The 23,775-nt window shown below is 39.6% G+C and overlaps 1 protein-coding gene across 1 annotated transcript in view; it reads left to right on the forward strand.

Annotated features, from left to right (window-relative positions):
• The first annotated feature begins 356 nt into the window (after positions 1 to 356).
• Positions 357 to 23,775, forward strand: part of TBC1D9 (TBC1 domain family member 9) — a 49,145-nt gene continuing 25,726 nt past the window's right edge. The window contains exons 1-5 of the mRNA XM_048303881.1: positions 357 to 639; positions 15,121 to 15,231; positions 19,790 to 19,908; positions 21,425 to 21,653; positions 22,634 to 22,895. Of these exons, the coding sequence (XP_048159838.1) occupies positions 513 to 639; positions 15,121 to 15,231; positions 19,790 to 19,908; positions 21,425 to 21,653; positions 22,634 to 22,895 (848 nt within the window). The 5' untranslated portion in view covers positions 357 to 512. The remainder of the gene's footprint in view (positions 640 to 15,120; positions 15,232 to 19,789; positions 19,909 to 21,424; positions 21,654 to 22,633; positions 22,896 to 23,775) is intronic.

Consider the following 23,775-nt stretch of genomic DNA (forward strand, 5'->3'; position numbering starts at 1 on the left):
GCTTGTGGTCTCCCGGCAGCCCGAGTCCTCCTAGGCAGGGCGGCTCTCGGTCCGCGGCTCTTGCCCGCAGTGTCTCTGCGGAGCGATGCTGGGCGCGGCCTCGCCGCGGGTGTGCCCGTGCCCGCGCTCAGGTGCGGGGGCGCGGAGCGTGCTCCCCGCGGGGCGGGCGGAGCGATCGGCGGCGCGCACGGCGCGGGTGCGCGGCCGTCCCGCGGGCTTTGTGCGAGAGGGAGCGCGGAGCGTGCGGGGCCGGGCCGGCGCTGATGTCACCGCTGCGGCGGGAGCTGCCGCCGCCCCGGGCCGCAGCAGCCGCCCCTCCGCGCCCGGCGGAGCGCGGATAGGCGGCGAGGGCTGCGGGGGGCATGCGGCTGCTGCCTCCGCCCGGTGCCCGCCGGTGCCCGCGGGGCTGCGCTGTCTGCCGCGGCGGCCGGGCATGGTGGCGCCTGATGCGGGCGGTGCGTGCGTGAGCCACCCCTCAGCCCGCCGGGCCCGCCTTTTTCCGCGCCGGGAGCATGTGGGTGAACCCCGAGGAGGTGCTGCTGGCGAACGCGCTGTGGGTGACGGAGCGGGCCAACCCCTACTTCATCCTGCAGAGGAGGAAGGGGCACGGCGGCGATGGCGGCGGCGGGGGACTGGCGGGTAAGGGCGGTGGCAGCGGGGCTGGGGTGGGGCCCTCGGCGGTTCCCGGGGTGCGGGGTCCCTCAGGGGCCGGGGGGCGGCTGCAGCGGCGCTCCCCGATCCTGCCGGCCGCCCGAGCTCAGGCGCGTGGAATGCGCCAAGATTCCCAAGAGGATTTACGCGCTGGAGCCTTGTGTGGGAGACCACCGGTGACCGATGGCTCCGTACGTCAGGGTGTGACTTGCCCCAGGTTCTGAGAAAATTTTGTTGCCGAACCTTTAGCACGGTTTCCCTAAAATAAGACAATGTAGTAATTCAGAAATTTGCGAAGAGAACAGATTTGCTTCGGCTTCTCCGTATTCTCCAGATGTCCTTGTGAAGTGTGTTCCCTGAATGCTTTGTTTCTGACTGCTGGCAGCTGGAGACGCTTTTGTAGAGGTTTGGATCATACTCATGTAGGTTTTAATAATACTGTGCCTATACATTCATCGAGGTCTTCCACCCTTTCTTAGGCAACATGTAGGTATTTATATGAGATTGGAGATGCAGAACCCAATGGTGTTTCCACTGGTACTTGAATTGGTACAGAATAAGCAAGCTCATTCTCCTGAAACCTGTGCTTTCATCTTCACACACTCCATGACAACTAGTACTCCAGGCTAAGCGAACTAAACATATGTGCTGCATCTGTGTTTGGTTCAAGGTCCTGCACATGTTTGCTGTGAGATTAAGTGTTTCTTCAGCCCTTCAGTGCTCTATGGACTTGTAAACAGTTCTAAACTAAGGCACCGCTGTGAAGTGTGTTTTCATGTAGTCTGCTGAGATCTTGTGTCAGTGTTGTGTGTTGATAAACTACCTAATTCTTCTGTGGGAAGTGACCAACAGCCGCTCCACATTGGTTGTAGATTTAAAAAAAAAAAATTATAATCTTTGAAGTGTGGACAGGATTGGCAAATCCATAAAAAACGTGTCTTGCCTCAAAAGTTCACCCTTGCTTTGCTTACTGAAAAATTCTTCTCAGGCTCTCCTTTAATGGATTACCCCCTGGCCTCTCAAGGTCTGACAAAGCGCTCTTCTACCTTTCTGACTTTTTTATCTTTGAATTAGAGATGGTTTGAGATAGCCATCCATTTTCCAGTCATTTCTCAGTTACTGGGGAAACATTTTGAGAGTTTAGGGTTCTGTTCTTCAACCTGTTTGCACAGTGCATGCATACCTAAATCTTCTTGCAGTTGTATGTGTAATAGTCTGATTGGTGAAACCACTTTACAGATGGAGAAAACACTTTTGGAAGATTTTGTCCTTGAATGGAAGTAGGATTCATAAATGTGCACTCCTTTTTTTGTGGAGGCCAGATAAGCTTTCAGCATTTGGTAGAAGTTCAGAATAGAGAAATAGTTATTTGTTTCTGCATTACCCCTTCCCTTCTGGAATTTAAATATTTGTGCATTGTATCCATTATTTTAGTATGTGAGTGAGGTCTGTATAGTGAGTATTATTTAGAAGGTGAAATTCTCCACATATTTTGAAATCTGCTTTCCATGTAGCTCTTACTAGTGCCTGTGCTTTACCTGGAACTGCAGCTGCTGTGGCATTGATGTAGTAGCAACAAGTCCATTTCCAGGGGTTTTGTTTGTTTGCACAGAAAAGGGCTGGTAAAAAGTTGTAGCTTTTTTAAGTATGTTGCCAAAACTGTAACTAATCAATCCTATGTGACTAACTGATTTATTAGAGTTGGCAGTATTTAAAGGAATGTATGGGAACTTACCAGACCATGTGCTAAAATGTCAAGGGTTTATGACACAGTGCTCAACAAAAAGTGTGATAGGGATGGATGGATGGATGGAGTCTCCAAGCCACTCCCAACTTGACAGGCACAGTAATAAGTAGAACTTAGGTTTATTTGTTTTTCATGGAAATACTGGAATTTTCTACTAGTACTTTTAACAGCTGTTGTCTGCCAGTTGAGGGACAAGGAAGGTGGAGAAAGCTAGTGGATTGTTCTTGGTAGGAAAGACTAGGTATTAAAAGACCTAGCTGATCCTGAGCTAAAGAATAAATAAATCTGCTGACATGGTACACAGGAGATGTAATTTGTAGTAATTACAGCATTTAGGATGACCCTTTGGAAGCTCTCTAGATGATACTGATCTTGTGAAGAAGGTGGAGGTTACCTAGTCAAAAGTAAACAGGGGAAAAAAAAGAACCTTTGGTGTGGTGGGTTGGGTTTTTTTCTCCTTAATTGCACTTTCTGTAGTGACATAATGCTGAAATTTGCTCAGATATAATCTAAGAAGTTAGCCACCCATGAATATGGTGTAAAATTTGGCCTGGTTGCTCTGTGGGAAACCAACTTCTATGTCCTTGAAGTTGACTAGAGATATTGTATACAAGATTTTTAACTGTGCTAGGGATGATCTCAATTCATATTTGCAAGAGAGGATGTAAATACAGCTGTCCTTTTTTTTTGTGATCTAACTTTTGCTGACTTCTACTCCCTCATTATTGACTCTTGAAGTCATTTGTCTTGAATTGTAGAATGAGAATTTACTTTCAGATTGATGAGACTGTGGGTTTGATGACATTAGATGGCTTCACCATGTAACTTAAGCAGTGGCTAGGCAATGAGAAGCATCAATTCTCTGGCATTTCCCTCAAATCTAGGTTTGCCATGAAACTGTCATCAGCAAACTCATCAGAGTTAAGTGTAATGCCCTTCTCTCCATCTGTGATCATGGCAGACTTCTTTTGGCATGTCTCAGTCCAAAATCGAGTATTTTATGTAGCCTTGGGGATGGGTGAAAGTACTTCTTGTTGGGTTTTTGTTGGAGCAGAGGAACAGTACTCGAGTTACCTGTTCTCCTGGATCCACTCTGAGTGCCCCAATGCTTTGCAGGAAAAGGAGTATCAGTCAATTTGGGGGAAGGGGTGGAAAATCCACCCTTTCTACACTGGTTCTCTCCTCTTGGCCTTGGTTTATGTAGCAGTTGAACAGAGAAGCTCTCTTATTTAAATACTCCACTATATTGTGTTGTAACAAGTTAGGAGAATGATGATGATCTTTTAATGTGTTAGGGCAGTGCTGATCAGTGAGTCCACAGAAGTCATCTCTGCTAACAAGGTGTATTTGATCAGTAGTTTACTTCAGAGATACAGGTTTTCTGATAAGCAGTGTGGATACATTTTTATACTGAATTAGGGTCTGGACTCATTTAAATTATTGTGTCTATGTCAGTACTAGTCACATCAGTAGGACTTTTCTTTGTAAGCATGCCTTAATTGAAGGGTTGTTTGGGTTTTATTTTTCTTCTTAACAAAAGGAAAATAGGAAAGATTGTAAATTGGATTTTAAATCGGATTTTCATAGCTGTTCTGCAGACTCACATTATCTTGCATCATTGCATTAATCTTCCAGGACAAGGCCAAAAAAAGTACTTTTCTGCTTTAAAAGTATTTGATGGTTGATGAACTTGCTCTGTAATTAAATTGTTTCATGCTTTGAACATAATGCCATTTTGAACAAAATGCCATTTTGCTTCTGTGTGACCCTTGATCAAGTGTTTCATCTTCCTTTTGTTCACCAACAAGGAAGAAAGTATTTTCTTTCCTCATATTCTTCTTGCTTCCCTGGGCAGCCTGGTAGTTTGGCCTGTATGAAATAATTCCTTCTCCAGAGGAATGTGGTGTATTTATTTACACAGCAGCCTGCATCAGCTGAAGCAGAGACATTTGGACAGAACACGAACCCAGATCTCTACCATCATTTGGGCACTGTGCCCTGTATGACAGTATTTCTTTTATGGATGTAAAGATCTTGAATGTCATAAACTTTATAAACAGCTAAAAGGCTCGTGTTATTAAGTGTATCTTGCATTCAGAAGCAACAAATAGGTTTAAAAATGTCTCTTAACTGCTTGCTGCTGTGCTGTGATAATGTTTGCCAAACTTCTACTTGGAGACATTATAGTAAGGATCTATTGTGTCTGGTGATTGATGGTAGAGCAATGTATTCACTTAGAGCTTACAGGAAGGGAGACTGAGGGCGTGGTACAATTAGCTGGTGGCTACTGTGCTCCTTTTTGCCTGTGTACATTTGTGTGTGTGAAGTGGAGATGAAATTCTGAGTAACTTTGTTTAAAATGTTTTTGTGAGATCTTTGAATTCCAAGGGAAATAAGTTGTTCTTAGATAGCAAGAACTGTTTTTAGGAGTGAATTGTTTTGCAAATAGGGTATATATGCTTACAGCTGCGACAGTGCCTATGTGAGAGATGCAGTAGGAGTTGTAAGTCCGTGCAATGTTGCCAAGGATGATTCAAATGTTTAAGCAGAAGAGAGCAGATGGAAATTTGCTGACTTGTGGTGTTAAAAGGATCTGATGAAATACTACTTCTCCCCAGATATTTTTGCAGAAGAAGTTGTCATTTAATTTCCACACTGGAAAGGCAAAAAGGAGAGATTCTGAGCTTTGCTGGCTGATGCGACATATCAATGTCAGATCTAATATAATTTTTAATACTGTGACAGTGTTCTAACTTGAAAGACTTCTCTGCAGCCTTGCGGGACAACACAATTAATAGCTCACATTTGGAGCTAAGATTCTGTTTTGCTTGCAGCCTATCAGCTCAGAGAGTTGAGGAAGACATTGATTGAAAACCTTTTTATGCTTAAGATTTAGAAAAGCTTTTTGGCCTGAACAAAGAATGGTCCGTGTTTTAACAAACTTGACACTTTCTGCCCTTGTTGACTCAAGTAGTTGGAATTTTGCGTGTCAGACTTGAGTAGAAAGCATGCGCTTTCTGATACTTGAAATACAATGTTTATCAAAATGGATGCAATTAGCATAATGGATAGGGGTGGGCAGCCTGTCTATCAGCTTTCCATGATTGTTTTGGCCCACAGAGTGGAAGTTAGTCTCTTATGCTCTGCTGTCATTTGTCAGTACACCAAATCTGCTCTGATGCTCCTTAGGATCTGCTGTGGGTGTGTTTGCTTCTCCGCACCAGTGCACTTCCACTTCAAGGAGCATGCAGATGTCCAGGGCTGAACTGCTGTTTGATTCCCCAGACTGACTCACAGTCTTTCTGAATTCCCAGATTTTTCCCAGTTCCTCAGCTGGAAGGTGTCTTGCTTCCTGTCTAATGCTTGTCTTCATCTCCAGCTTTTGCAGCAGGGCACTGTTGGCTCTGTGGCTCAGAGACACAGTGCCTGAGATGTTGCTTGGTGTAGCTTTGCCTTCTCTCCTCTAATGCTTCTTGCTCAAAGACTTTTCCTTGAATGATACTTCATCTCCTATGCTGTGAGTAGTGTGGCCCATCAAGGCTGCTGAGCTGAGCTGCCTTTTGCCATTTTTGCCTTTCAAATAATGTTACTGTTTGACATGTGGAATTCCAGGATGGCCTGCTATTTCTCCTGAGATCTCTGTTTGTAGGAAACCCTGTTGGTAATGTTGCACAGGATCACAAGACAGTAAGCAATCAATGTTTAGGCCACTTACTAATTTTCTGCATTATACCGGAGTTTGTGTTGCTTACAGGGTTTTTGTTACTGTTCTTCGGTCCCACACTGAAAGGTGTAGAAGTAGCACTTCTTCACATCAGTTTTCCATATTTCCATCATTCCATTGTCCAGTTACGAATTCCTGTAAGAGTATGTCATATTTCACAGAGGTTTGGGCCCTTGATGGTTTCAATTAGATTCCTGCAGAACTAAAAAAGGTTTCACAAAGTGTGCTAGCATATATTCAAATGTATTTGGAACTTAATTTAAAGGTGTATTCTCATGTGGTATTTCTTCTTGTAAATATTTGGTACAGGTTGAATCTACTTGGTTTTATCCTTCACAGTATCACACTTCATATGGCTTTTCCTGTAATAGAAAGGAGTTGTCTCTGCCATTGACTTTGCTAAAGCATGGTGATACAATGTGTATGAAGAGCCCTGAGCATTTGACTGAAATCTTGCTTTTCTTTATCTTGTTGACTACTAAGCATACTTCTGTTGTCTGATTAATGTTGATATTCAGAAATTATATTTGCATTTGGACTTTAAATCTGGTGCTTAGGTGACCTTAGGTTCTAGAGGACTTCTTCCAAATATTTCCATTTGTTTTGTTTCCAAAGGAAAGACTGTGTTTTCTGTGCTGGATTTGTGATTATTTTTTCCTGAAGTTTCCAGATAGATAAATCTCAGTTTCAGCTAGTACATTTTTAATGTTTTGGATTTTACTGTTCTTTCCTCACAGTCTGTCTTGTTCTTCCCCTGTGCTTTTTCCAGTATTTTATCAGCCACAGTTACTGGGATCTTCTGTTCAGCATTGTTCATTTCCCTGGTAAAGTGCCTCCTCTGATAGCTTATTGAAATCTGATCTGTCTGCAGGTATTCAGACAGAACTATGAGAATTTAAAATTTTCTTTTTCTGAAACTATTTCAACATGCTTCAGGACTGTTCCTTCTGAGTTCAAGCTGAGTTTACTGTGCCCACTTTAGTCCTCAATCGATTTCATTGACTAGATTCAGTTTACAATAATTTTTCTTAGGTTAGCAGTGGTGATGTTGGGATTTGTTGGTGGATTTTTTTTTCTTAATTTGCTCATACTTACTTGATTTGTTCTTTCATCTTACACAGCTTGTCTGAATCTTATGTTGGTGCAGATACAGATTTAAATTTTCCTGTTGCATGAAATCTATTAAATTTGATTATGCTACTCTGACAGAATGGAATACTTAAAAATAATTAGTTGTGAGTGAAGTTCAGTGACTTCTCTGCTGTTTTGATCTGTGATGCTTGATTATGCTTTTCTTAAGTGTTTTTTACAAACTTATGAGTAATTGTTTATATCACACCTAGAAGGCATTTGTTAACTCCATCTATATTTTTCTCACTGTTTCTCCATAATTTCATATATTCTGGTGTGATTGATTTGTAGTATAAATTTTTTTTCAGTAGTGTGAGATAATTTGTTTGGGGTTTTGTCTAAAGATCAGTTTTCTTTGTGTTGTAAGCTTTCGCATACTTGTAGCTGTGGCATGTCCCATTGGTGATCATCTCTTTCAGTGAGCTTCACCTTAGCAGAAGAAGTTGCAAAAAGTTGTAAAAGCTGAAAGTCTAAACCCAACCAGATTTAGGTTCAAATTAAGGTACAGATTTTTTACAGGGATGGTCATGAGTTGTTTGTACACCTTAACAAGTATAGCTGATCCCTTTTAAATTAACATATTTGGAAGATAATCTGATTCAATCACAATTGTTAAACTTGAAGGGCAGATGAAAGCTTTATTGTTTGTTGCTGCTTTATCCCTTGGTAATTGAACCAGATATCACATTGGCCCTTCCCAAGCTTTTTCTTTAAATATTATATTATATTAAATATAAATTTCTTTAAATATTAGTGGTTAGGTTTTCAGTCTCCTCTCATTTGTGCTCATCAGCCTGAAGACAAAGTTAAGTACTGGCTTTGCTGCTTTTCTTGCTGAATGTCAGTAGAGTGACAATTCTTCCTCAAAATCAGTTTCATTGAACGTGTTTGAAAACTTCTGTGCAAAGAAAAGGGTGGCTGGACAAATCAGTGGTCTATAGAACTGTGTTGGTAGGAAGAGAGAGCAGCAAAGGCAGACATTGAGGAAAACTTAACAAATCCTAATTTCTTAATTATTTAAGAAATACATATATTTAAGAAATCTATATGATTATTAATTTCTTAGTTAATTTAAAAATATTAATTGCCTTAAGTTCAGAGGAAGAATTTGGTTTTCTTGATACCACATTAGATGCCCATATAAGCCACATAGGAAGGCAGTTAAGAAATAAGTCTTTAGAGGTCATTTTACCTTCATTTATATGAATGAACACCTATTAAAAAAGTATTGCCCTTCATAAAGTTTTAAGGGTAGTGTTCACAATGAAAAGGTTATATTCTTACTTTTGTGGGTATTATTGCCAGTATTGAAAGTGAACGCTCTAATTATTTTTGTGTGGTGTATATTTCCCATTTATATAGGCTTTCCCATGAAATTAAATCAAGTAGAATTGACCCTCCCTTTTAAAAGGATTTGTCCATAGTACCTGTGGAGTTCAGATTGTTCCTCTAGGTTGAATTTTGACAGACAAGTAATGGGATGACCTCATCCTGTAATAACAAATGAGAGAGCTAATCACATGAACTGCCTTGAGAAAGAATGGAAGAGTAACGATTCATTACGGTTACGGTGAAAAACGATCCCTTGTGCTGTATGTTTTAGTCATGTGTTGTTATGAGTTACTGTTTTTATAGCTCAGGAAGTAACGCGTAAACTTTAGGAAGAGTTTATTAATTGTCCATTAAATCAATATAAAACTGAATGCTCAGAGTGCAAATATGGCTTAAATCAACCATATTGATTGAAGCTTTCTTGAAAATCAGCTGACATACACAATCTAAATAGGTGCCGTGGGTGTTTCAGGTTTATGACCAGAGCTCATTATGTATCCATCTTACTTTAGTGGAAAGAGGAGTCATCAGCGCGCTTTAAATACTGGGGACCTTTTAAGCAGTATGTTTCTGATTCAGTGTTGGAATGTTACAGTGCTTGTTTTGAAAAGTTCTTGTAAGTGACACGTGACATTCCAAGTTTTCCTGGTTGCAGTGTTGAACTCCTACACAAATAGGCTGCTGACATCCATGAGACTGAGTGATAGCTCATGAGCATGACTCCAAGAGTCACAGTCTGACCTGTACTATATCACACCTCTTTTGCGGGGTATGATTTTGTATTTGCTCTGTGTGCTAAAAACGTGTATGCTCTTTGTTAAGACATTTTTAGATAAAAATCTTCTAACAAAAGGTGTTTTGCGGTATGGATTCATGTCGATCTGGGAGGAGGACATGACAGGGCAGGGCTCTTCTTCTCCCAGGAGCCATGTGAATAACATATGTCTGTACTCTGGCAAACTGGAGGAAGGGAGGGCACAGCAGTCAGTGGCAGCAACTGCAGGGTGACGTCCTTCAGCTCGAGGCAAGGTGTGACACAGGTTGCTTGCATCACTGAAGAATGGATGTGTCACAGCTAGCTGGTGTGTGCTGAAAGCACCTGTGCTCTGAGGTTAGAGCTGACTAGGAAGCATCACTGTCTGATGCCATCCCAAGCTTTTTGGTGGTGCTTGCTGTGCAACAAAGCCACGGCTGCTGGTAATTCTTAAGCTTTGAAGTGTCATTATTTATTATAATTCATTGGCTTCAGTGTTTTATTAGGGTGCACTAAAGGTAATATATAATCCAGATCCTCACTCTTGAATATGTAATCCAATTTACTTTGAACAGGTAAAACACAAAGGCTCTCAAATATAATCTTGCTGTGAGGGGGACTGTAGAAGGATGATAAAGACTACTTAATCTTTGTGGTTTTAAATGAAAACATAGCTTTCTGTGGAAGAGGGTTAGTGTTTGTCATAAGAAAATCCTTTGGTAATAAAGAGTTTGTTCATGTGTACAGTGCATAAACTTGCTTTTCCTTTAAAAACACCAGTAATTGATGTTTTACAAAGACACTTGCAAATTATTATGAAAGATAAAGAATAATCACTAGTTATATTTTAAAAGAAAGAAAAGAGAGAGAAATACTCCCGCAGCAAAGATCTGTGCCATGGATGTCCAAATAGTCACAGATATTGTGACTTACGCCAGGTTTTGAGTCCATGTACTCTTAGGTGTCTGTGCTTTCAGTGGTAACTTAAAATGTACCAGCTTGATTCTACAGGTCATCGCTTGATTTCATTACTGTTTGTGGACAGTTTGTAATCAGTCTGGACTGTAAGCCATCTGGAATACTGGTCTCCAAGGCACAAGGACTGCAGTGGTGCTTGGAGAATCTCAACTGGCTGAAGCTATTGGCTTAGTTTTCAAACCAAGATGACTTACCTTTCTGAAAAATACCCTTTGGTGAGATAGGAATAATTTGTTGAGGGGGTCTATGTTATGGAGGAGGTCAGGCTTCATGTGGTCATAATCCCTTCTAGCAAAAAACACAGGTTGAAAATTGGTTACTGTTGTAAGGATACAAGTAGAGCACATCATTAATTAATGAATAAAGACTACTAATCTGTACTTTCTGCAAGTGTTATAGGCTCCCCCTCCAATTTATGACTAAATGTGAGCCGCCACTGAATGTGGTCAGATAAGTAAAGCATAGTGTGATTTCTTCCTTCAGCACAAGGTGCATCAGGTAACTGAACCCCTTTTCCAGTAATTCCCTCTAGTGCATTGTATGTCCTTCCAGTAATGTGATGCAAGAGCAATTGCCCAGGCCCCCAGCCAGTTGTGGCTTTGTATTCCCTGGCTCCAGATATTCTATATCATTATTTTTCCTCTGCTAATGCCTATGTTTTACTGAAAAGAAAGAGAATAGTGATAAATCTTCTGGACCTTCACTTTAGAATTCAAGTTTGCAAAACACTGACTTTATTAAAAAGTTGTATCAAGCAAAGTGAAGGCATTAGCCCTCCCTTTTCCACTCCTGCCCCCATGGATAGGCATGGTTGCTCTACAAATCTGGCATGTGTATGTGATGGGACTGTTCCAACATATATGGTTACTTGTGCTTGAGTGCCTTCAGGATTGGGGCTCCCATCAGTTAGCCAGATGCTAATCCTACAAATTATGCCATGTGCTTTAAACCTTTTCTTGTGAAAACCTCGTTTCAACATGGCTCGCAGATTTAGTATTCTTACACTGGAAATTTCTCCCCTTATTTCATTATGCAGTCAGAATGCATATGAATGCTGATGAAATAATGGGAAAAAATTTGCAATCAGTGTAGTCGTGTGATTTGATGCCTGGGTAATTCACTGGCTTTTGCCCAAGGGCCAGTCTAATCTGAGGAATATGATTCTTTGTTGCCTGTTCTGTTTCTATAGAAATTCAGTTATGTAATCGTGTCTTCTGAAAAGGTACTTGCTACATGAAGAATTAATGAACTAATGAACAGTATTAAATGCTCTAAATTTTTTTTTTTTAAAAATTTTCATCCTCAAACAGATTATCAGTATGAACTGCTGTGATTTCATTCTGGTTGCATCACATGTCTGCATTGCAAAAAAACCCAACCAAACAACAAATCCCAAACCCAAAACAACCAACACTGACCTAACAACACAAGAAAGAACAGTTCATGAAGGAGAGCAAGCAGGCATAGCTGCACAGTTGCACAAAGTTTTCATGTCATGAAAACACATACTTTTTTTTTTAATATCACGCATATCGTCTGTCAAAACAGCAATTGCATGATACAAGTCAAATGTTACTGATAAACTGTCAGTTGCAATTATCTTGGTAAGCTCGGATTTGAATTTCCATGCAATCTTCTGGAATTCTGTCAATTTTCTTCCTTTAACCTCACTATGTGATTATTTTTTCAACGTGTTTAAATTTCTGAAAAGCCCTTGACCAACTCCTACTTACTGCACCATTGGAAAGTAGTCTTTGTTTTCTTTTCCTTTCCTACCTCCCATCTGTTGTTTCAGTTAATACTGGCTTCTCCCTTTTGTTGGTGGTTTTTTTCATAGTGCTCTTCACATTTCTTAAATGCATTGCTCTGTCTTTACAGTGTTTGGTGGCACAGGAGGATGTTCCTCCTCTGTCTTCCACATCCAGGGGAGAAGAAAGTAGGATGGGAAGGTCCTTTGAGCATGATGTTGCTGTACAAGTCAGTAGGTTTGTTCTGACTTCCTGATCTTACCTGCATATCCCAGTTTTTACAGCACTGCAAGAGCTAGGCGCAGAATTGTTTGGCAGGATCGCCCACATGCCAATGAATTTGGAAATACAGCAGGAGGAAAGAAACAAGCGTATTTTTAAAGAATACAGGGAATGAACAGTTTCTGTATCTCAGAGCAGATTGCATTTGGCCAGCATACAACTTTATTTAGATATTACATCATGCCTATTGCATATTTATTACTGTCAGTAGTCATGTGAAGTTGAAAAGCACAAAGAAAATACTCCTGCTGTATTTGCAGCAAACCCAGATGATGAACAAAGTGTAGTGTCTGGCTTAGTCCCCACTCCAGTTGAGCCGTACTGGCAGCTTTAAGTGTTTGAGGATTTTGCCCTTGGTTGAAGTGACATGTGTCTTCTGGGCCAGGCCCATACTGCATTTGTGAAACTCAGAGAGAAAAAAATAATTAAAGGTACATTTTAACCTACTTCATTCTCCTGAGTTTGGAAGGAGCCAGAGTGTATCTAGAAGGGCTGGTGGAGAATTGTTCAGAGGCAGCTTGTCAGTGTACAACCAGTAATCAGAATGTGTGAGAGATGAGGGGCAACTAAAGCTAGTGAGACTTATGTACATTGGGATATTTTACATATTTTATGTTTGGATCTTATAATTATCAGACAGTTTTGTAGCATACCTTACTAATGGCCTGATGTTGTGCCCAAGTTGTTTCTCATGTGTTTCAGAATTCTTGGATTAAGAAGTGGTGCATGTTAATTTATTGAGCAGAAAGAGATTACAGTTGATCCAACCTGAGAAGATCTATATAAAACAAAATACGAATAAAAGACATAGAATGGGGGAAATACAAAATCACTGATAGGTGGGGTATTTCTTAGGATCAGTTTCAGTTCAGATTTGAGGGACCTACTGAGATGGAAAAAGGGTAGTGCTTTTATATCTTTATGATGCACAGCACAAATCTGAAAGAAAAACAGCAAGGGAAGCAGTATTCTGTATACGAGTTACGACAGAGCAAAATGAGGAACTAATAAAACTATGACAGTAAAAGATGAAAACATGGGACTGGAAAGGAGAAGAGAGCTTTTAACAGGAGTGTTTTAAAATTTTTTTGGTGCATGCAGTTTATTTCAGCTGTTTAAAAAAAACCCCTTATTTCTACCCCAATAAATATTTCCACCAAAAAAAAATCCCTGAAAGTTCATCTATTTGTTGTTTATATATTTCAGTTTTTTATCAAACAATTGAAACAATCTGCTGAGACTTTCAACGTGAGAGTTTAAATCTGACATCTGCAGGGGAGATGAAAATTCTTTGTGGAGATGAAAAGGGGAAAAACTTTTACATAGTTTGAAAATAAATAGGTCCTTCTTGGAGAGAGTTTGGGGGGTTAGAGTTTTGTTTTATGTGTAGTTTATTATAAAAATAGGATCTAGACTATGTGGAAATATAGTTAAGAATTATTGGTAGCTTTTGGTATGCAGCTGTTGGTGGCTCCCTCAGGAGCAAAGAATTTTCAAAGCTACTTCTGGAAAACAGTATGGCTTTGTCTTTCCTCAGTATCCTTTCATCTGAAAAATAGCTTGACTCTTGTAGGTTCCGGACGGTCGGACCGGGCATAGACGGAGACGAGAGATCTCTATAGGCAGGTCTTGGGACACAGTCGGTTTATTGCAAAGGGCGTGGGTATGGGGGCACTGCTCAGAGCTGCCAGACTCAGCTCTGAGCAGGCCCAAGAGAGCAAGAGAGTAAGCGGGTGAGAGAGAGAGAGTGTAAGAGCAAGAGTGGAAGTAAGAGCAAGAGAGGAATGGTGAGAGTAAGAGAATAGAGTGGAAGTAAGAGCAAGAGTAAGAGAGGAGTGGAAGTGTCTGAAGTCCTGGTTACAATACAATAAATCATCATCTGTACTGAATATTCTAATTGTCACTAACCAATCTAATACAAGATACAAATCCTATAGCATTTACATACAGCCTATAAGAGTTCTTATATTACCATAGAGTGTTACATCTTAACTTCTAAAAACTACTCTTTGGACCCCTTCTGCTGAGCTAGTAGGGTCTGCTCTGACCCTTGGACCTGCTTGCAAGCAGAGGGTATTGTTCCATCAAGAGGGGATTACCTTCAGTTGGCCATACCATTGTTTTCCAGTTGTTCAGTAACTAAGACTTGGTATTTCAAAAGTGGCTTTCATTTCGATGTTGCCTGTAGTTTTCATATTCTCAAAATCTTTTGTCAAGCAATCATATTTATAAGGCTTTCCTGTTTCATCTTCCCCAACAACTCTGAGGCATTTTGATCCTTCCTACCCTAAATAATCAGACTGTTACACAATTATTTTTGCTGGAAGTCTTTAGTTTTACTCATCTGACATTTGAGTTTCGAACCCTTACAGGGTATATTGTCTGGGGTTTCTTGTTGGTGTTGGAGGAGGGTTTGTAGTTGGTAGGTTTTTTACTGCTCAGGGCTCCAGCACTATATGAAACACAGGAAAGAACTAAATAACTTTTAAACATGATTTTATAACACAACTAACTTTTGCCCATCTTCATTTGCCCATCTTTGTGCTAGCATTGATGTACATCAAAGAGTTGAAGTCCTGTTTAAACTGAAGATGTTTCCCTGTTAAATCACTCTTCCTCTTTACAACATGAGACTACAAGCGTGAGAATGAATATATAGATCTGCATTTTGCTGTGGAAGGTGAAGTGGAATGGGGAGGGGCTGCAAAGCCCCCTCCTGTGGGATCTTGGATTTTCCATCACTGTACGTTCATCAGAATTTCCTCTTCCATAGGTCTCCTTGTGGGTACTCTTGACGTCGTGTTGGACTCCAGTGCCAGAGTGGCACCATATCGAATCCTCTACCAAGCACCAGACTCCTTGGTCTACTGGACTATTGCCTGTGGTAAGGACAAATACACTGACATGTGGATTTTTATTCTTCCTGGATACTGTGTCACAGCTAAGAGAGCATCCTTCCTGCTGAGCACAGTCATCTCAGGACAAATAAATGGGTCAGGATGAAAACCTGTTGTAGTGATAAAATTCGGATTCTCCAGAGTTTCTGATAGTCAGACCTTGAATGCCAGCATGGGGGGGTGTGTTATGCACAATGACTGAATGAAACTAGAAATGGCCATGGAGCCGGGACAGAAACATCTGTTATTTCCCACTTTTCTTCTCCCAAAGATGTTCCCAAACCAGCAGTACCCATTCCTCCTTCTTGCATGCTCTTCTCCATATCCGGGTCTCACTCCTGCAGCACTTCTGAAGTGATGGCAGCATTCCTGGGTGATGGGGTGTCTCTAAAGAAGATGCTGGGAGGAGTACTTGGATTATAGCAACCTAGTTACCCAGACAGGGCACCTGGCTTCCCTTGCAATGGTAACCAGGAAGAAAGTGCAGCCCCAGCACTCACGTGAATACTAAATAGCAAGCAGTGTGACATTTCCTCTCTCTCCTGCAGGTTAATACCATCTAGATCCCTGGGATGCCCTACCTCCTGGATGTTTATTTCAGGCAGTGTATGGTCTTTCTAAATATAACATACTTAGAATTCAGCAAGGTGGTAGCTAAGTTAAAGTTAACTACAGAAGTGTATGTTCTTACAGAGATGGAATAACTCAAGAGTTTTGGTCTTTAATGCTCCAGCTTGGACAGATCTAGCAGTAAGAGAGCTCATTTTGTCATTATAGTAGTGAAAACAATTGAGTTGATATTTTTGTACATCAAATAGGATTTTCACATGTATCAGATCCTGTACTAAATGCTTATTTCTGTGGTCAGGTACCTATTGCAGGTAGCATAAAACAGAATGGAGTTAGTCTTTGGTTTTGTCTGCTGTCTCTGAAAATAGTGTTTGGAGTTAAATGCAGAAGATCCAGGTCATTTAGCTTTTACTAGCCAAGCTTGTCAGGTCAGATCATTGGTTTGATAGTATTGCTTTTCAGTCTTAGCAAATGGAAACTTTTCAGTGCAGCTCCTCCAGCTCAAAAGTTCCACTGGCAACAACATTTTTGGCAACAGCCAAAATTCTGTTCATTTGAAGAAAATTGAGAAGAGAGAACAAATGAGAAGTGCATACATACCTATCATCTCTTTAATGGCCTGGTAACCTCCAGCACCCTCAGTGCTGCCTGACATTCAAAAATGCTGGTTAATGAAGCTATTGCTTCTTCTGGCCTAACTGTGCCACTTCATTAGTGCCCGTTCTCCCAATAAAATTTGACATTTAGATTATTTGGATGACTTTTCCTCCAGACAAATACCCTCTTGGAAAGGGAAGAGAAGGAGGAATAGATGAAGGTTTGCTATAGATCTAATAATTTTTGTTCAAAGCAGGCTCTGTTCTTAGGAACATATGATTTCTGTGTCTGACAAGGTGATATCAAAGTATCGCGTTCTGAATCCAATCAGAAGTTTTTCTAATAGCTCTTATTAGAGCAAGTATTTTATACTATTTTTGGTAGTATCAGACCTGAAAGAAGGCATCACTTCAAACAATCTTTTTCCCTTCTACACCCGTTAATACCAACTCTCTGAAGATTTAAAAATAAAAATAACATAATTTACTCTTAGTGACAACTAATACTAAAACCAGATATTAATGAAGTTGTCAGTATTAAGAAGGTTGTTCCCAAATCTGCATTTAATGGCATGCTTTGTACTGTCATCTACTCTGCTGTGACCATATGTAATGCATGTCAGCTTTCCATGGATCTCAGAAGAGAAAGAAGGGTAAAAGTACTTGCTTGTATGTTTATTTATTTTCATCCAGATGTCAGTGCACAGCAATTAGTAACCACCTCCATCCCATAAACTTGAAAGGGGGCAGCTGAGGACACAAGTTTTCTTGTTGTTTGCAGACTCCCTTCCAAAGAAAATAGCGCATCACAAAGCTCTCAACAAAATAGTGTTTCTTCAAAGACCCTTATACAATGCATATATTCAGAATTTATTTTTAAGACTTTGGAAATAGGCCATGTGACTTCTCTTTAGGTTTTTTTGCATGACACCTATAGATAATGACTGTAGTTTTATACCTACAGTGTGTCCTCAAGCAGGGACATAAAATGGAAAGCAGAGTTATGAGTTATGGCCCCAGAATAAATAAATGTACCATACATGTAGAAATTTATGATGCTGCTGAACTGTAAGAATTTTGTTTCTCTTCTGAGAAAGATATTGTGGGTTTTATGTAGAAGTACAGTGCTCTGTCTAAATTTAAGCTAGTATTAATAAACATGCTCTTCAATTATGAATCTTAGCCTTAATTGAAGTTGCTAATGTAGTTAATGTATATATCTCTGATTCCATTTTGTGGAGTGTTCCTTGAACTTTTAATCTCCTAATACCTGGTTGATGGCTTAGTTGTTTTCATTAAATTAAGAGACTGCATTGGCATAGTCTTGTCACCTGAGGGGAGTAGTGTGGATCTTACAGGGAGGTAAAATTTTACGGAGAGCAAATAATCTTTTTATACAACTTTGAAGCTGAGCAGCCCAGTGCTCCCTAAGGTTCTGCGCTGTGGTTATTTTATGAATTTGCAACTAAAGCAATTCTTTCTGAACTGATCAAGGGTTGTTAAAATTATACCGGTTACTAAGGGCTTTGGCTGCATTTAGCTATGCAACTCTGATTTTGTCCTGCATTATCCCTCCCTGTTCCCTAAGGGTAGACTGCTGGTTATTTGGTACTTCTGATCTCTTATTTTTACAGAAATTTGTCTTTTTCTCTGCCTTCAATAAAGAAATAATCTTCAGTAGGTAGCTGTACAGAGTGACTCGAAGAAATGTGATTGTTTCATGATTTGTTTATGACATTTGATCTTGCTCAGTACAAGACTATTCTGAGGGTGAAAGTAATCCAAGGGGGTTTGTCTGCTCTAAAATGACTGTTTAGACAGATTTGTTTATAATTAGATGTCGATGTGAATTTTCATGGATATTAACTCTACCAATCTAGGACATACGAGAATTCTGGCTGGTAGATCTGAAGCCTCATAGCTCTGGAAAGAAGTCTTGTTAACAGCCCTTTCTCCAGTGCAGTGTTGGGTTAAAGGTGTCACAGCTTAGAGTTCTGTCTATTGAATTATATAGGAGAATTGTTATTAGTTACTTTGGAAGAACAATTTTAAGCATACTGATAAGCTAGGAATGCAAAGTGTTGTACACAATCAGCCTTTCATATTGTAGTAGCCCTGCTGTCTCCCATGCCAGTGTCCCTCCCAGTCTGCTAGTGCTCAGTTTAAGGCAAAAACTGTGGTATATGTAAATTCTGTTTGGAAATTAACAACTTTTTTAGATCCTTCTCCACCTATAAAATCTGTCATTCTTACAGTGGCTTGTGTGTTTTTCAGGTATAGAACTGCTGTAGGGTTTTTGTGGTAATAATAATTATATGCATTTTCATGCAAGTTGCTATGTTGTAGTGATTTTCATTTTTATTTCCAGTCAGACATTTCGAATTGCAGTGTTTTAACTGTTAAACTGGGTGTTTTCCCCTTCCCTAAGAGCCAGGGAAGAGCTTAATTTTCCTAGGAGGCCAATGATGGCAAAATGGTGAATACTTTTGATACGCTAAGATAGGCAAAAACTTTCCAGTAACAGAGATAAAATAACCTGTAGTTTAAAACATTGCAGCAAATGTGTATTTTAATCCTGAGTAAACAAAGCAAAGAGAAAGACCTATCCTGTGATGATGAATTGTTGAGAACTGGGGTGTAGGTTTTGGGCTGATTGCATGATCTGCTGTAGAGGAGACTGGGAGAGTAAATAGTAAGATAATGGAGACAAAAAGCAGTGGGAAAAAAGAAATGTATTGTTACGGGTTGAGAATAATCAAACAAAGCAGTTTCAGAAGAAGTGATGAAAAATAATTCATGAACCACAAACCAGAAGGAGACAGCTTTAAGAAACAGTTCATCATGATAGCGTCTGCACTGCTTGTCACTGCTCTTATGAGCTAAGCAATTTTTCTGATGACAGTTTAGTTTTATATACATAGCTCATGCATTTCATCATTGCTTTTTACAGCAGTGTAAAAGCCAACAAGAAATAAAATAGTGTTCAGATCACCTCCTGAGTTCCAGAAAGGTCTGGTTGCATCCAGTAGTTTTAAGGAGAAGCAGCAGTGGCAATCATTTTTGATTCTGAAATATTGATTACATAAGCAGGCTGTTCTGCAATGTGATTTATGTGTCTGTGCTCCACCAGAATTGTGACATTCCCCTAGAAGTTGCCCAGAATGTTGCATTCTGTTGCCTTCATTGGAGTTGTTAAATTAAATACAATGTGAGAAAATTTTGGAATTTCCAGAAGGACAGCATCTAGTAAAATATTGCATCTCCAGTTACTGGCAAGCTTTCTTGGAGTTTTTTGTTTATGTTTAAAAGGACATTAACATTAATGAATTATTTCTTTTTTCATTTTTGGTTTGGTTTGGTTCTTTTTTTTTTAATATAGGTTGCTCGAGGAAGGAAATCACTGAACACTGGGAATGGCTGGAACAGAATTTGTTGCAAACTCTTTCAATCTTTGAAAATGAGAATGACATAAACACATTTGTTAGAGGAAAAATACAGGTAGTGCATTTATTACTACAAATGTTGTTAATGATAAATATGACTGTGGAAGATAAACTCATGTGAATTTGAAACAAACTGGAGCTGGTAGTCCCTAGGCTGCTCTGCCTTTTTGATGGAATACCAGATGCTAAGTAGCAACATGTGTGAAAAAATCAGGGAAACTGGGATTAGTGCATGTAGCTACAGCAGTGGGATTTTTTAAAAACCCATATAAATATATAGGCAGGGCTTAAAGCTTTTTAAGTTCTAAAATTAATTGCAGTGTTGACTGTCTTAAACTTTAACAGTAGTCTGTGCAACTGTTTTTCCATTGCAAGGCTTAATTTCAATTTTTTTAAATGCACTCATAATGTCTCCTCCCCCTCTTCTGTGTAGCTAAATCCTGTATTATTGGCATTTACACTTCATATAGGTGTTAAGGGTTGCTGTTTCATTGATTTGTTTGCTTGGTGGGAAGTGGGGGTGTTGGTTTTCTCAGAATTTCTTTTTCTCTTTATAGGACAGATAATAGCCATACTGGCAAAATGTACTTTTTCGGTACTAATAATTATCTAAAAATAAACACTTTGGTAAAAGATTGTAAGCAAAATTACTCTATTTACTGAGTGTGTGTTCAAAGCCCTGGCTTTGCCTCGTTCCTCTTTTAATGTTTCATATAGTAAGTCAGCTCTCTTAAGAATCCCACAGTTGCTTGTGTTTTACCAGTGAATCAGGTATGAGGGCTATAGATGGTCATGGAAATACCTTATACATGAGGACATCTGTGTTTTGAAATATAATCCTTTAAGGAAATTGTTACTTCTTAGAGTTGGACAAATACTAAACGTGAACGATGCTTCTCTGTCTTATACTCTGCCCTTCACGTAAGTATGGAGCAAGTTAAAGGCAAAATGTCACTTTCCATTTAATAACTTTAATATAAAAGACAATAGAGATGATTGTAAAGAAGATTGGGAAAATAAGCTAATCAAGTAGAGCTTCAGTATAGAACAGAAGGGACCATAGTCTTTGAGATATCAAAAAACATCTTTTTACCTGTTGCCACTTCAAATTTCATGAATTTCATCTGCACCTGAAAATGGGAATTTTTTTCCATCCTATTAGTTAATCTAATAGAAGATTTCTTTGGTTTTTTTTCTTTTTTTTCCCCCCTTCTGCTCTTCTTCTTTGCTCAAGGTCCAATAAGAGGGGTCACAGAAGTCATTTAATACTACAGATCATAGGTGCTTTACTGAGCTGTTAAGAGTATTTGAGTTAGGCTGGTTAATTTAAAACAAGGTACTGGCAAGGGGTTGGTGTTTGGTTGCTTTTGACATATGCACAGTAGGGAGTAAGGTCATTAGAAAGAAAGCCTTGAATAAAGTAAATAACTACATAAGCCAAAGAATGACTGAAAGACTTCCTTGGCATTGCAATAACCGTTGTGGCCTGTGGCCCAGCCAGCCATGGGAATTAGGATATCTGATAGCCCATGGCCACTAACAGTATGTGTCCTTCTTCCATTCCCTACCAGGGCATCATTGCTGAGTACAACAAAATCAACGGCATCAAAGAGGACGACGACACAGAAAAATTCAAGGAAGCCATAGTGAAATTTCACAAGCTGTTTGGAATGCCAGAAGAAGAGAAATTAGTGAACTACTACTCCTGCAGTTACTGGAAGGGGAAGGTTCCCCGTCAGGGCTGGGTGTATCTCAGCATTAATCACCTTTGCTTTTACTCTTTCCTCATGGGCAGGGAAGGTATGTTTTCAGTGGAATGGTAATTTGTGCATCTAAAAATTGTTAGGAAATCTCCTGTAGTTTGTTACTGTTCATGTACTGATCATTGAAGGTACAAAGACACTGCTGAGGAAAAGAGAAGCAGGGAGAATTCCCTGATTTGTCACAGTGCTTATCTGTGTGTTTGTTCTCTTGTTTGTTTTGTCTTTCTCAAAGTAGTTCTGTGTAAAACAGTACCTGGCATTGTCTAGAAACATAGTTCACCTCAGGGGCTATGCCCGAAAGGGAACAGGGACAAGATCACACCAGTTCTGGCTCCTTCTGCTCTTACACAATCCTCAAGTACTATTCTGGCAGACTTTGCAACCTTAAATGACACAGCTACATTTGTACAACACCAGAGCATCAGAAAGGTTTCAGAGGAGACCCAGAATAAAGAACTGCATAGTGTGGCTGCAACCAGTCTGCTCTACAGGGAGTTAATTCAAAGCACAGTAGAGGTGAACAATTCAGCAGTATTTGGTTACGGGCAATGGATCAGTCCTGGGATTTAGCCCCTGCTATAAGGACACCACCTGTATTGGTGTTGGAAGAAAAGCTAAGGTTCTGTCATGGCTGTAATATTTGAAACTTTTTACTGTGTAAAAATAACACAAGCCTGTCTGATGTGTTTAGACTGTGTTTCTTTGCTTCCATAGGAAAAGAGGACATCAGAGTCTGAGCAAGTACAGTGACAATGATAAGTCATGTTAGCTCGTCTAGCTTTGTAATGCTTGTGTGGTGTTCTGTAAATAAAGTAAATTATATTTAAACTCTTTTATCTGCTGCTTGTCAGGTGATAATGGTTTGTTTGTACAAACTTGGTCTCTTTATGCTGTGCTCCCAACTTTTCAAGATGCAAGAAAAAGTCAGCTGAATGCATGTTACAGGAAGAAGAAGCTAAAAGCTCCTGAATATGCTCTTTTGTACTGAATCTTGTTTTTTTGTTTGCTCCTGTTCAGCAAAGTTAGTTATCCGTTGGGTTGATATCACTCAGCTTGAGAAGAATGCTACACTGCTCTTCCCTGATATGATCAAAGTGAGCACAAGGTCAAGTGAACATTTCTTCTCAGTATTCCTTAATATCAGTGAGACATTTAAACTAATGGAACAGCTTGCCAATATAGCTATGCGACAGCTTTTGGACAATGAAGGATTTGAACAAGACAGGTCATTACCCAAACTGAAAAAGAAATCCCCCAAAAAAGTATCTGCTCTAAAACGGTAGGTATCACTGGCTCTTACTCATTTGTTCCTCCTCAGTCCTTTTACTTGCAGGATTTTGTCCAAAAGTTTTCTAGTGTTGCTGCCATTTACTGTAACTCCAAAAGGAATAGTTGATTCCAGCAGTGGCAAAATGTGAGTAATTATTTAAATATAATTACTTGGTATCTGGTTGAAATAGGGAAGGGAAAACACTTGAATACTAACATGTTGCAAAAATAAAGTTACTTGAGCCAAATGCTCGTTTGTTCAGAAACTCTTTAGTGTATCTTCTGACACTGGCTGCATTTAGGTATCTGTTGTAAGGCCATTTTATGTCAGTAGGGGTAGGTAATAAAGTGATTTATGTGTTGTTAAGAAATGTGCCTAGCATTCATACTTGGTCTTATTGCTGGAATTGAGAAATTACTCTAGGTTATTAATTCTATCTAGAATTAGGTAACAGTGATACAAAAATTGACATAAAATTTGAAGGGGTGAAAAGTTACCTGGAAAATTTTTCTGCTTTTTTTACATCATACTTCAGCTTGTTAGTTTCTTTTACATTTTTTCTTTATATGTTGTTCATGTTAGTGTACCGTACAGAATTATAGCCAGTGCTTGTTTATATTTCTCATTACTTAGTGACATCCAAAATGCATTATATCACTTTTGTTTGTCCTTACTATTGAGTGTTTTGCACTGAATGCATTATCAAGACTGTCTTGAAATTGTTAACAAACTCTAACCTTAAGGATTCCATCATGTTAATAAATAAGCCTCAAAGAAGCATTTTTTATAACTATTAGCAAAAAATGGATTCACTGTATATATTCTGAGACAGTAGGGCTGAATATGAAAAACTCACTCAGTCTTTCCTCTCTGAGAAGTCAGCATGAAT

Source organism: Corvus hawaiiensis, chromosome 5, assembly GCF_020740725.1.
Source record: "Corvus hawaiiensis isolate bCorHaw1 chromosome 5, bCorHaw1.pri.cur, whole genome shotgun sequence".
Taxonomy (NCBI): domain Eukaryota; kingdom Metazoa; phylum Chordata; class Aves; order Passeriformes; family Corvidae; genus Corvus; species Corvus hawaiiensis.